The sequence below is a fragment of the Hippocampus bargibanti genome, linkage group LG01 (genome assembly GCF_051943395.1).
Source record: "Hippocampus bargibanti isolate YZ-2025 linkage group LG01, ASM5194339v1, whole genome shotgun sequence".
In the NCBI taxonomy this organism is placed as follows: domain Eukaryota; kingdom Metazoa; phylum Chordata; class Actinopteri; order Syngnathiformes; family Syngnathidae; genus Hippocampus; species Hippocampus bargibanti.
In genome coordinates, this window is record NC_142734.1 from 14,417,663 (window position 1) to 14,432,463 (window position 14,801).

At 43.4% G+C, this 14,801-nt stretch overlaps 1 protein-coding gene across 2 annotated transcripts; it reads left to right on the forward strand.

Moving 5' to 3' along the window:
* The first annotated feature begins 8,075 nt into the window (after window positions 1-8,075).
* hemk2 (HemK methyltransferase 2, ETF1 glutamine and histone H4 lysine) lies at window positions 8,076-13,032 on the forward strand. Of its 2 annotated transcripts, none has more exons than XM_088998291.1 (6): window positions 8,076-8,354; window positions 9,275-9,361; window positions 9,426-9,516; window positions 9,594-9,677; window positions 11,581-11,722; window positions 12,531-13,032. In XM_088998291.1, exons 1-6 carry the CDS (start codon window positions 8,218-8,220, stop codon window positions 12,632-12,634), a joined length of 645 nt encoding a protein of 214 aa, XP_088854417.1. In that variant the 5' UTR covers window positions 8,076-8,217; the 3' UTR covers window positions 12,635-13,032. The 2 variants fall into 2 exon arrangements, with proteins under 2 accessions (XP_088854417.1, XP_088854423.1); XM_088998297.1 differs by having other exon boundaries at window positions 11,668-11,722.
* Window positions 13,033-14,801: the final 1,769 nt, after the last annotated feature.

Consider the following 14,801-nt stretch of genomic DNA (forward strand, 5'->3'; position numbering starts at 1 on the left):
TGTAAAGTGAGGTAGTGTCGTATGGAAAGTGAGGCAGTGACGTATGTAAAGTGAGGTAGTGACATATGTAAAGTGAGGAAGTGACGTATATAAAGTGACGTAATGTAGTAATGCAAAAACGAACAACAAGAAAGGGTTGAAGTGAGGTCTTGCAGAAAAAAATGAGAAAGAAGAAAAAAAATAGAGTTCAGGGTGATCGTACAGCATGTAGCGTGTACTCAGAGTTCGGTGAGTGTGGCAGTGGGAAGGGGCAGGCTGGGCAGGGCTGGAAGGGAGTTGAGTCTCCGGACTGCCTGGTGGCAGAAACTGTCCTTGAGCCTTCTGGGCTTGGCTCGGAGACTCCGCAGTCTCCTACCCGATGGCAGCAGGCTGAAGAGGCTGTGGGAGGGGTGGGTGGGATCGCCAGCGATCCGGATGGCTCTGCGGGTGATGCGGGTGTGGTAGATGTCCTGAAGGGGGGGGAGAGAGACACCGATGATCTTCTCAGCTGTCCTCACGATGCGCTGCAGAGTCTTACGGCAGGACACGGTGCAGGCGCCGTACCACACGGTGATACAGCTGGTCAGGATGCTCTCTATGGTACCGCGGTAGAAGGAGGTCGTGATGGGGGTCGGGGCTCCAACTCTTTTGAGCTTGCGGAGGAAGTACAGGCGCTGGTGGGATCTCTTGGCCATTGATGCCGTGTTGTGGCTCCAGGACAGGTCTTCGGATATGTGCACTCCCAGGAACTTGGTGCTGCTCACTCTCTCCACTGCAGCACCGTCGATGGTTAGTGGAGCATGCTGGGGGCGCACTCTCCTGAAGTCCACAACAATCTCCTTCGTCTTCTCCACATTCAGACGAAGATTGTTGTCCTTGCACCACGTGGCCAGGCGGCTGACCTAGTCCCTGTAGGCTGTCTCCTTGTCGTTGTTGATGAGGCCCACCACAGTTGTGTCATCCGCAAACTTTATGAAGAGGTTGGAGCTGGGTGATGATGGTGATCAGTCGTGCGTGAGCAGAGTGAAGAGGAGGGGGCTCAGCACACACCCCTGGGGGGCCCCTGTGTTCAGCGTGATGGTGCTGGAAGTGTTGTCGCCAACTCTGACTGCCTGTGGTCTCCCCGTCAGGAAGTCCAGCAGCCAGTTGCATAGGGAGGTGCTGATCCCCAGTTTGCTCAGTTTATCGGTCAGTTGTTGGGGGATGATTGTGTTGAATGCGGAGCTGAAGTCGATGAACAGCATTCTGACGTAGGAGTCTCTGGTCTCCAGGTGGGTGAGCGCTGTGTGGAGAGCAGTGGAGATGGCATCATCGGTCGAGCGGTTGGGCCGATATGCAAATTGGAAGGGGTCATGGTTGGGGGGGAGGGCAGCCTTGATGTGGTTCATAACTAGCCGCTCGAAGCACTTCATGAGGATGGGAGTGAGTGCGACCGGGCGGTAGTCATTGTGGCAGGTGGGGGACGACTTCTTCGGGACCGGGATAATGGTGGTGGCTTTGAGGCACGTGGGCACAAGTTAGTTAGTTAGTTAGTTAGTTAGTTAGTTAGTTAGTTTGTGGGTCACTCTGTGGGCCAGTCAATGGGTCAGTTAGTTGCTTAATTAGTTGGTTAGTTAGTTAATTAGTTGGTTGGTTGGTTAGTTGGTTACTGGGTGGGTCACTTGGTGGGCCAGTTGCCGGGTCAGTTAGTTAGGTAGGTAGGTAAGTAGGTAGGTAGGTAGGTAGTTAGTTGGCTGGTCGTTTAGTTAGTTAGTTAGTTGGTTGGTAGGTTAGTTGGTTGGTTACTTGGTTAGTTAGTTAGTTAGCTAGTTAGTTGGTTAGTTAGTCACTCAGTGGGTCAGTCGGTGTGTCAGTTGGTCGGTTAGTTGGTTTGTTGGCTGGTTAGTTGGTTAATTCGTTCGTTATTTTGTTTGTTCGTTAGTTAGTGGGTGGGTCATTTGATTGACTCTGTTAGTTAGTTAGTTAGTTAGTTAGTTAGTTAGTTAGTTAGTTAGTTAGTTGGTCTGTCGTGTTGGTTGATTGGTTAGGTGGTCGATTGGTTCATTAGTTGGTTGGTTGATTGATTAGTTGATTTGTTGTGTTGAGTTACTTATTTGTTTGGTGAATTCATTAGTTGGTTGGTTTTAATCATTCATAATTCCAGATGTAAGGTAACAAACACGATAGATGGCCCCCTAAACGTCACAACGGCCGGTGCATCATTCTTGTCACCTTGACCTTGTATTTGTTTGGGAAAGGTGTTCTGCCTGTGATTGTTGTCCCAGCAGAGAAAATGTCTCTGCTGCGGTGTCGTGGCAACGCTCAGTCGTCGTGACAGGTGAACAGCGGGCGTCATGAGCTAATGGCAGGTTGCGTACCGCTTGAGTCTCAAGCTAAAGACCACCTTTCAGTCACAGCATTGGTGATTGAGCGACATCCATGACAAGCTAGCTCGTAACAAAATAGAGGAGAAAGGCAATTGAACTAGTTTCAGGCCAACACAAAAAGCAAAAATGTTGACAAAGAATAACAACTTCATGCCATTTACATGAAAATGAGCATACATTACCTCACAAACAGGCCACAGTACGTGAGGTCAAGGAACTGTGAGTCGGACAGGCTTCTCTGCAGCACCGGAGCGCCGCAGTGGACAATCCTGGCTCCATTCCTGTTCACCCTCTACACCTCGGACTTCAACTACAACACCCCAACCTGCCACCTTCAGAAGTTCTCTGACGACTCAGCTATTGTCGGCCTCATTACAGAGGGAGACGATCGAGAGTACAGGGGACTGACAAAGGACTTTGTGGACTGGTGCCAGCAGAATCACCTCCAGATCAACACCGGGAAAACCAAGGAGCTGGTAGTGGATTTCCGCAGGAAACAATCCTCACCGGCACCGTTGAACATCCAGGGTTCGGACATTGAGAGAGTGACCTCCTACAAGTACCTGGGTGTTACTCTCAATAATAAACTGGACTGGACTACAAACACGGATGCCCTAATCAAAAAGGGACAGAGTCGCCTCTACCTACTCAGGAAACTGAGGTCTTTTGGAGTTCAGGGGTCACTCCTAAAGACTTTCTATGACTCTGTGATGGCTTCAGCCATCCATTATGGAATTGTCTGCTAGTCAGGCAGCATCACCACCCGGGACAGGAAAAGACTGGAGCGCCTTGTCAAGAGGGCCAGTTCTGTCCTGGGCTGCTCGCTGGACTCTCTGGAGGAGGTGGGCAACAGACGGACGCTAGCTAAACTGAAATCTATGATGGACACCCCCTCCCACCCCCTCCTGCCCACCCTGACAGCACTGGGTATCTCCTTCAGCCAGAGACTATTACACCCGTGCTGCAAGAAGGAGAGGTACCGCCGCTCGTTCCTACCGACTACTGTCAGGCTTTGCAATTCTCAATGATCACATGTGGAAAAAAAACAAAAAAAAAAACTGGACACTTGTAAATATGGGTTGATGCAATATATCAATATGCCTTTCTTCATACTTGCACTATGTACAGTTTTTTTATGAAACGGTTTTGCACATTTTCCTTTGCACAGTATACAGTAGATATTTTTTATTTTGTTATGCTTATTATTTGTTATATATCTTGTTTTCTATCCTTTCACCCCCATCCCCTTTCAAATTGCTGCTGTGGACTGCAAATGTCCCCATTGTAGGACGAATAAAGGTTTTCTGATTCTGATACCCAAAATCCACAGCTGCTCTCGTTTTTACACTGTCACTCGCCGCAAATAAAACATGCCCTACCCCTCCTTCTGAATTCTTCTACACAGCATTTTTTTTTCGTGAGATAATCGAAAGCAGCAAGTTATGGTATTTGTATTCATGGGCAGGGTTGCAGAGCTGTTGTCAAAGTTGGGTCTCGCTTTTAGAATTTGCTGTTGCCTTACATTTACATCCCTTCTTTTTATTGAAACAAGGTCACAGCAATTCTGAATCATCTTACATAGCGTACCCATAAACAAATTATGGCAGCATGCAAAAGCATCAAGAGTACAGTGAGACCTCAACTTACAAACACCTTATCTTACAAACTTTTCATCTTAAGAACATCAAATTTATGAAAATTATACCTTATAATAAGCACTATTTTCATAATACACACCCACCACGGCTGGCGGAGTGATCTTCGGCGGAAGCACACGACCGAACAGCGCTCCAGCCGGTGCTACTTTCCACACCCCCTCTCATTGAATGCACACGTCGATCGCCTACTTGGAGCTTTTTGCTGATAATTTTACTATGATGGGACCGGAAAAAAAACACCACAGGTTTGTGTTCAGCCCAAGAAGACACAAAATAAAATCACCGTCGCTGAGAAGAAGGAGATAATTGAAAAACACAAACGATGTATGCGTTTGTGTGATTTAGTGGCCGAGCACGGCTATGCTAAGTCAACCATTGCTACCATTCTCCGGAACAGAACATCAAAGGTGTGTCTGTTGCAAAAGGTGTTTCCGTGCTCTCAAAGCGACGGTCTCAGGCAATCAAAGAAGTGGAAAAACTTCTGTTAATTTGGATTCACGAAAAGCAGCTATCCGGCGACAGCGTGAGTAAAGCTATATAGCGCAAGAAAACACGGCTAATTCACGCCGATATCGCCCTGCGCCAACCTGGAAATTCGGTGCTTATTGAGGATTTTAAAGCCAGTAACGGATGGTTCGAGAACATCTGAGGGCGAGGAGGAGAAGGCAATGTTGGCAAAGTGGAATGATGTGCAGGCTTTTACCGAACAGTTCCATCCAGAAAAGACTGGCTATGACAATCATCAACATGATGAACGATAATGTGATGCCTCAGCTTCGTAAGACCTTACAAGTCACAAAGCAACAGGTGTCAATTAAGAGGTTTTTAATCAGCAAAAATGATGAGGAGTCTCCAAAGAAAAAGAAGATAAACCACACCAGATATTAAGGTACCAACAGTCCTTATGGAAGGTGACTCTCCTTCCATAAGCCATCAACGACCATCAAAAAGGTAAATAAAACTTTATTTTACAGCACAGTTTATTTCTTTAATTACAGTCCTCATGTAATGTGCCTCTCTTTGTGACTTTATGATACAATGCAGTGTATTTCTTTCATTACAATACAATAGCACATTTATTATACAAAGAATAAGGTATGTTGTATGTAGTTTTAAGGCTTATTTAGTTAAAAACTATATTTTATGGAAACCTGGGAACGGATTATTCCCATTTTAATGGTTTCCTATGGGATTTTTTTTAGGTACACACTTTTCGCCTTACACACTCTGTCTGGGAACCAATTAAGTTCGTAAGTTGAGGTCTCACTGTAGTTCTAAATCAAGATTTTGCTGACAACATGCCAACAACAAACAAAACGAAAACAAAAATGGTTAGGTTTGCATGACTGTCCATGTTTTAGGTTATGTTTTGTGTTTATTATTTTATTTCATGTTAACTTTTTTTTCGGCGCCTTGTTACAGCTGCAGCATGATATGTTGTATTGTAAATATTTTACATCATTTTTTTGTGGATTTAGAATAATATGCAGGAAAAAGAGCACCTATATAATATTACAATTATGAGTCATTTTTTGTGGGGAAAAATGGATAATTATTTTTTGCACTCCATGTTCTTTTTTTGTTCAATGGTTTTATATCATCCTTGAATTGTAATGTTGATGCAAGCTAGTCCTTAGCACTGGAAAAATGCATTATGTTTTTTGTGTCAAACCATTTGGCAAGAATTATTATTATGGATATTATTTTGCACATATGCACATATTTGGACTACGTTTAAAATAGCATTTTTGTCAGACATCAGGTTATGAGGTGTGGTCTTACGTGGTCCGAGTGCCACTGATGTAAAATTGTGGCCCCATTTATTGGTTCAGTGCTACATTTCTGTCCCGGGTTCTCAAAGGTTTTGGAGTTTTTCGGTGCAATAACGATTTAAGATGAAGATTACCATTCCAATTGCATATTCTGATTGAACGTGAGTGCCAATGGTTGTCTGTTTAAAATTTATTTATCCAGGGTTACCACAAATCAATTGGGACTGCAGTTTTGATTGAGCCCAGTACAGCAAATGAAGGAAGGGTTCGCACAGTATGCAGGTCATAATGGTGTTTCCTCTGAATCATAAAATGAGGCGAGTCGATTTAAACACTATCTTGTTGACCTCTTGGAGCACGGCAGGCAGCTCTGCGAGGATCGACTGGATTAACTGCTGCCTCGTGGATAAACTGATTCATAATAAATAGCAGCTACACTTTAAAAACATCCATAACAGCACATTAGCATTGAAATGAGGCGGTGATTTTGTCAAGGGGGAACTTCTAGGTCATACGGAGACAAGAGATTAATCCAGCCGGGGGGACTGGGTAATGTCAACAGTGCTCAATCGAAGTTCTTTTACACAGAAGATGGGCTCCTAGATTGGATGGCGCTAGAAGCCAGCCATTTTACAAATACAGTGGTATCTCGGTTCTCGACCATAATTCGTGCCAGGACCCAGCTCGAAAAGCGATTTTTTTTCAAACACCGAAACCACCTCTTTGCTCCTGTCACTTGCGAGTTGACAGCATGGGGGGGGCTGCCTCTCCCGGCCGCCCTCTACCTGCTGTCAATTCTCTAATCACGGACACGGGGCATTTATACAGTTCGCGATCACCTCGCCAATGCCGGATGATTGACTCAACTCGCCACCGTACCTGGACTCTTCCTTCGATGTGCGAGTGTATCCGGTCCGAGGTATTTTCCCTGCGTCCCGTAAATGTATGTCATCTTCCGGGATTGTGTCATTTTGCACCCTCGTGTGCCATTTGCTTTTTGGCGTAGTAAGCGGGTAACAAATCGCTACGAGCCACGTTGACTCCACTTTCTCAGCGGTTTTCAAAACTCTGAAGTACACTTTTGAGTCAGGTTGTAGTCCGAAGCATGCTTCTGATTGGCTGCCGGTGCCGAGTATGCAAATTGCCAAACGAACGTTCGTTTGGCAAGAGTATGCAAATTGCCAAACGAACGTTCGTTTGGCAATTTGCGAGAGGATTTAACAAACATTATGTGTCATAATTTTTCGCGTCTTCGAACATTCGTTTGGCAATTTGCATACTCGGCACCGGCGGCCAATCAGAAGCCTGCTTCGGACTACACCCTGACTCAAAAGTGTACTTCAGAGTTTTGAAAGCTGCTGAGAAAGTGGAGTCCTCGTAGTGTTAAGCAGGCAACACAACGCAAATGTTGCACGCCCGCACGCGACAACAGTTAGTCACGGAGAGAGCGATACACCCGTGCGCCGCTCAGCTCGCCGCTCAGCTCCCCACCCTCACGTACGCACTCACGCGTCGTATTGGCGTTCACACCGATTGATGTTCGAACGCAGAAGCAAGAATATCTCGAATATTTTTTTCAAACACCGATTTGTTCGAACTGTGAGGCGTTCGACAACCGAGGTACCACTGTATCAAGTAGAAATTGTATAATCTGCTTCAATGAGGCCTACCTTTTTCCCCCACCAACTGGGATTGTTTTATATGTCCCAATCCCCTCTATGATTGACGAACATAGTCACATGCTATATTTACTCCATATGTTTACGTTTTTAAATTAATTTTACTCGTTTTTATTCCAACATACTTTTCACTTCAATATTTTTCTTCTAAAAGAAGTTAAAAATATGTTTACATCAAAACAAAATGCAAATTAAAAGGAAACAAATCATTTTTTTACTTGTTTTCTTTAATTTCATCAAACCAATGAAGCATACTGGAGTTCATTTATATTGTAGTTAAATTCTAGGCGGCACCCTTCAACAGAGTACTCACGTGGTGCGTCGTTTTCCACACGATATGGTGCAGGCAAATATTAATCATTTGATTGAATCACAAAGACTAATTATGTATTTGTAAACAACCTGTCCATTTTTATAGTTAGCTAATATATCATATACAAACCGCATGTTTTGCCTGCACAATGAGGCTTTATAAGGCTTTTTATTTTTGTGCGGCTCCAGACTATTTGCCAGGCAAGAAAATAGTGCAATTCTCAATAATGTCCACAAGGTGGTAGCTACTTCTCAAAAGTGACTAAGACGCAGAATGACGCAATCGCTCACGTATATACATACGCACGACATAACAGGAAGTAAACGGGGGCGCATTGTATACTTAACAAGAACATACCAAACGTATTACGTTTCGTGAAAATGAATTGATGCCGCTACATGAACGTGCCTGACCCGAGGTGAATGAAGGGTGGTATGCGTTTAACCCGCGATGACGGTGAACTACCCCACGCCTCTGTACGATCATGCTGCACGTGGAGACTTTAGCGAAGTTTATGAGCCGTCGGAGGATTCCTTCCTGATCATCGATGCGCTGGAAAAGGATGCTCGCAAGCTCCAACACATGAGGTGACACTCACGCACTCACATAAATGGTCTCACAAACGCTACTACCCAATGAAACTCACGCGTCCCAATTGAAACACATACAAATACTAACACCCCTCAGTCTAGTCTGCTGATACAATCATTGAAAGTCTTTTGAGTTTATGCACTTTGTTGTTTTTGTTATTTGAACAATTCATTTCGTGCACCAGTGAAAAAATCGAATTATTTTTTTATTAAAGAAGGGTTCGGTGAATGACCATATGAAACTGGTGGGGTTAGTGCCTCCAACAAGATTAAGAACCACTGCCGAAGTGGAACACTGCCAAACCTCCCCCACCCACCCACAATGCGTTTGTAAAACTTGCTCACAAATTAAAGACTCATTCTCATGCGAATGAATTAATCTCACACGCTGACACGCTGTCACACATGACACCACTCATATGCCCACAAACGCGCATGTCTGAGAACTTCTCACATACGACCGAAACGCGCCCCGCTCACACATTACTGAAACTGTCACCTTACTCAATTCCTCTTACATTCACCACTGAAATGTGTATCTTCGTGTATTAACAATATAAAGACATTGCAGTATCATCTGTGGAAGATTTTAGTTTTGTGTTTATTCCTTTCATCACTTTGCTGCTGTGAAATGTAAATTTCTCCACTGTGAGACTAATAAAGGCATATCCAATCCAATCCAATCCATGTGCATGATTGATAAAACCAGCTTTGGAGTAAAATTTCAACATTAACCTAAAATCGATGTTCATTTGACCTCCAAACGTTTTGATTTGGTTGTTCATGCGACAAAGAACACAGAACAACTGTTGAAAATTTGAGAGAAGGTTAAAAATGCAAAGCCATTTCAGTTTACCATAAATCTGAATATTTGTGAGGAGTGTCCATTTCAGCATGCTTATCGCCATTGTCAGCAGGCCGTGCATGTGCGTGGAGGTGGGCAGCGGCTCCGGAGTGGTGTCCGCGTTCCTCGCGTCCTTGTTGGGACCCTCCACCATTTACTTGTGAGTGGCTCAACATTGTTGTCGGGTCTGCTCCCCTCCATGTGACCAAGAGTGTGTTTCCTAGTTGTACAGACGTGAATCGTGCCGCAGCGCTGTGCACCGCCCAGACGGCATTGCGCAATACCGTGTCGCTGGAGCCCATCATTACAGACTTGGTGGGTGGACACTTTACATGCACAAGGCTCAACTTCACATCTTGCGTTGCCCGCTTCACCATTACGATTTGCTTTAGGTGGAAAGTCTCCTGCCCCGGTTGAGTGGACAAGTGGATGTGCTCCTGTTCAACCCTCCATATGTGGTCACACCATCCAGTGAGGTGACTCTCCCTCTTAAATGTTGAGCTGTCACCCAAGTGAAATCATGGAGGAGTTAAAGGACAACCGACGCCTCCCGACAAGTTGTGTCCATAATTTGTAAAATCACTTCAAATGACTTCTACTGAGCGTATTTTACAAAGATTCCACTGCCAATAGCTTTATTTTACGTTTTAAGACTCACACTGAATATTCAGGAAGTCTTGTTTTTGAGTTGGTGACGATACCTACCCTGATGTCACGGTAGGTATCGTCACTGACCGAGAAAGCGACACACAATGCATTTTGGGTACTTTGTTTGGTCTGAAAACTTCGTGTTGATGGCGAAATTAGAAGGAAAACACATATATAACGCGATGGTGAATGTTGTGTGTTGCAGCAAGACTACTATTTGATATTCGCTGACACAAATTCCCAGCAGACATATCAGCCCATTTCCAAGGGAGCTTGGGCGCCATCTTGTACATTTTATGGGACGCTACATTGGTGTCATTGACGGCTCGAATTGATATGGTAGGGCTTCTTTAATGGATTGCAAAAATGTATGCTTTCCTCTTCAGAACCATTTCAATCATATTCATAACTGGATGAGTAACAAGAAAGCATCTTCTCCGAATCTGAAGCCATTGATTTGATTCTCGAGCAAGGCAAGACGTCTTGGCGTGACGTCACGAACTGGGGGCGGGACTTTCTGAAAATCCCCAATTCGCAGCTCATTTTGTGGCAGTTTTAGCACACTTTAAAGGACAACCGATGTCACTTTTTTGTTTTTTAACTGACATCAGAAAAACGTTTCATAGCATCTAAAATACCCAAAACACGCAGTATGATATTTTTATTCAAATGCAAAACACCAATAAAAATGACTTAAAGTGTCCAAAATCTGCAAAAAATTTAGCTGTGAATTGGGCATTTTCAGAAAGTCCCGCCGCCAGTTTGTGACGTCGCGCCAAGACGTCTTGCATTGCTAGAAAATCAAAACAATGGCTTCAGATTCGGATAATATGCTTTCTTGTTGCACATCCAGTAATGAATATGATTCAAATACAGTAAAGTCTCGTTATATCGATATTCTCGGGAGTCGGAAAAAATATCAATATAACCGGACTATCGATATATCCGATCCTGCGGCATGTAAATTTTCTCCTTGCGTTCATAGAAATAGTATCGGAATAAGCAGTACTATCGAGATAACCGATATCGATATAACAAGACTTTACTGTAGTTCTAAAGAGGAAAGCATACATGTTTGCAATCGATTAAAGAGTTTATTCCGTGTCATTTTGAGGCAAACGGGCGGGGAGGAATGTCTCACCCAAAAAGAGGCCATAAAATGGCCACCGAACTGTGAGGAATGAATCAGCCCGTTTCCACAGGCTGATATATTCCTTCAATGGAGCTTGGACTCCCTCTGCTGGCGGCTTTTGGATGTAACACACAGTTTAAAAAAAAAAACAGTACAGCAAAATACATTGACGTGATGGAAAGACGCTACAATGTGTCTTTTTTACGGTCAGGAGGCGGTCCTTTTCTGACGTCACGTGAGTACTCGTCACCAACTCAAAAACAAGACTTCCTGTTTGTTCAGCGTGAGTCTTAAAACGTAAAATATAGCTATATGCGGTGGAATCTTATTAAAATACGCCCAGTAGAAATCATTTGAAGCCATTTTACAAATTATGGACACAACTTGTCCGGTTGTCCTTTAAGTCATTTTTATTGGTGTTTTGCATTTGACTAAAAATATCAGCCTACGTGTTTTGGGTATTTTAGATGCTATAAAACGTTTTTCTGATGTCAGTTAGCGCGCGTGTGCGAGTGTGTGTGTGTGTGTGCGTGTGCGTGCGTGTGTGTGTGTGTGTGTGTGTGCGTGTGCGTGTGTGTGTGTGTGTATTTGTAATCAAGGTGGGCAGCACAGGCATCGAAGCTGCTTGGGCTGGTGGGAGACGAGGCCGTGAGGTCACTGACAGATTTCTACCAATCGTATCCCAGTTGCTGTCCAGTCGAGGGCTCTTCTACTTGGTCACCATTGCAGAGAATGACCCAGGTGCTCCAATTGTTTTTTTTTCCCCATACTGAGTTTGCAAGGTGCGCTGGGCTCTCTCTTGGCTGACCTTGGGGCCAAGGCACACATTTTACAATGGGGATGGATGAAGACATTTTACAAGAGGCAATAAATAGATAGATAGACAGACAGACAGAAGACAGACAGACAATTTGACTGGCAGAAAGATGAACATTTTTTCCCCACAACACAACTGTTCACTTATTATATTTGTTTGGACATTTTAATGAATATTTTTTTAATTTGTTTGCAGTGAGGGATTGTTATTTTCATTTGTTTTTATTTTTTTTCTAAGATGCTTCTTTTAGTTTTATTTGTATTAGCTTTAGTAAGATGCTGAGCCTTGAACTGCCAGGCAGGAGGCAGGGAGGAAGATCAAAGAGGAGGATTATGGATGTTGTCAAAGAGGACATGAAGGAAGCTGGTATGAGAGAAGAGGATGCACAAAACCGGGTTAGATGGAGGACACTAATTCGATTGATTGAAGCCGAAAGGAAAAGAAGATTTGTATTAGCTTTAGTCTTGTATGCAAGATAAACATTCCACCCAAAAGTGCATAGATTAAAATAATTGGCAATGGTGAAAAACCATTTAACTACATATATCATACTTTAGTTAAATGTTATTGTTTTTTGAAGCACTTTTTTGTCACCGTTTGTTTTTGTTTTATTACATAAACTAATATGCCCTTGATGTTCGCACCTTGATGTGAATGATCTTTGTGATCCTTTCATATATTTTGCTGCAAATAATCCAATTTATTTTCGCCTCTTGTTCCTTCAAATCCTAGAGGAGATCATCCAGACATTGAGTGGATACGGTCTGCAGGGAAAGCCACATCTGTCGACCAGAGCTGGAAACGAGAGGCTCACAGTGTTGCGCTTCCATCGGTGAAAACATGCATGAAATTAGTGCGTCAATGTCAAGTGTTCTGATCAGAATCACAGTTACCATGAAAATAGAACAGAAGCATGCCACTTTCAAGTCTCAAGATTGGCCAAGCATTTGCACAATACAGTGATACCTTTACTTCCGAACTTAATTGGTTCCCAGACAAAGTGTGTAAGGCAAAAAGTGTGTATCCCAAAAAAAATAATTTCCCATAGAAAACCATCAAAATGAGAATAATCCGTTCCCAGGTCCCCGTAAAACATAATTTTCTACTTTCTACTTTCTAATTTTCTAAGCCTTAAAATGACACAAAATATACCTGATATTATGTATAATAAATGTGCTATGGTATTATAATTAAAGAAATAGGCTGTACTATATAATAAAGTCGTTTTATTTACCTTTGTGATGGTCATTGATGGCTTGATGGAATGGAGTGGCATGGAGTGGAGTGTTTCATCAGCATTAAACACTTGATGAGGAACGTAGCCTTCTTTCACTGTCTTGAGGAACTTGTCATCCCTTAGTGGTGCTTTTCTCTGCAATCATTTTGCCTAGTTCCTCATCAATTGTGTTCTGTTTAGCTGGGTTGATAGCTTTTTGCATCAAGTGCACAGATGACTTGCAGATGTATTTGTGGAGCCTGATTGATGGGATAGTTTAACCTTCCAGTGTACATTCTGGGTTTGAACTATCAAAGTTGAAACGAGTCCAAATTTCACTGTTTTCTATCCATTTTCTCACCATTTCACTTTTGTTTTTTTGTGTTTCAAGCTCTGGCATCTCCTTTCATGTGTGTGTGTGCGTGTGTTTTCGCTATCTCTGTCATCTGCCTGTCTCTTTAATGTTTAACCCCCCCTCACTGCTGCATTCTTGACCACTCACATGACTTTAACCGAAGACACCATTTTGTTTTTGGGAGAACTGCCTCACTCTCTTTCTGTCTGTAACCCCCACCCCTTCACTGCTGCGTTCTTGACCGATCACGTGGCTTTTACCGAAGACTGGGGGCGGGGAATAGAGGACAAAAACATTCGGCCACCATTTTCTTTGTTAGAAGAATGGGCTCGTTTGCGAACGACACATCACTCATTGTGGCAGCCCAGTGTGTATCCCGAAAAATAGTTTGTATGCCAAGGTAAAATTTTCATAAATGTAACGGTCGTAAACCAAAACGTTCATAGGCCAAGGGGTTCGTAAACCGAGGTATCACTGTACCAGGAAACGTAGACATATTGGTTTCTTAATTTTTTTCCCATGTACGGTAGATTATTTTTGCATCCACATGCTTCTTCAATGCTGCAAATTTCTTATGGTTTCATAGTTGACACGTTATGATGAAATGTGGGGTTTTGTTAGTTTTTTTGCATATGTTCCTGAAATTGGCAGCTCGGTGGGTGGATAAGTGGTTAGCATGTTGGCTTCACAGTGCAGACGTTGTGCGTTCAATCCTCACTGCGGCCTTCCCGTGTGGGATTCACATGTTCCTCTTGTCCCTGTGTGGATTTTTCAGAATCAGAATCATCTTTATTGCCAAGTACAAGTAATGTAGAACACACACACAAGGAATGTCTCCGGTAGAACACGCTACGCTAGTATCATCATCAGAAAAACTGAGGCACTGTACAGTTGTATTCCTCAGGGTCCTCTAGCTTCCTCCCACAGTCCAAAAACATGCATGGCAGGCTGATTGAACACTCTAAAAAATTGTCCTTCTGAGCGAGTGTGACCACTCAATCGGCAGTACATATGCACCTAAAAGGTAGCAACCACTCATTTGACGACAATGAGGTTAAAATCTTAGGAATAGAAAATAGATGGTTTGAAAGGGGAGTAAAAGAAGCTATTTTCATAAAACAGCAAAATCCTTCCCTTAACCGTAATGGTGGTGTGAGGTTCAATTTGGATTGTTCATACAATAGCCTGTTTAGGCAACATAGGATTAGTCATGCTGATGAGGTGATACCAGGGCCAATTGGGCTCTGGTATCACATCATCAGGATAACTAAGGGGGGTCAATTTGGATCGTTGGTACAACAGACTGTTTAGGCAACATAGGATTAGTTATGCTGATGAGGTGATACCAGAGCAAATAGTGCAATCAGGCCAGTCGCCAGTGAGGACAATAGAAGCAATCAGGGGAGCCGCAGGGAGTAGTCCTCTGCTCCCC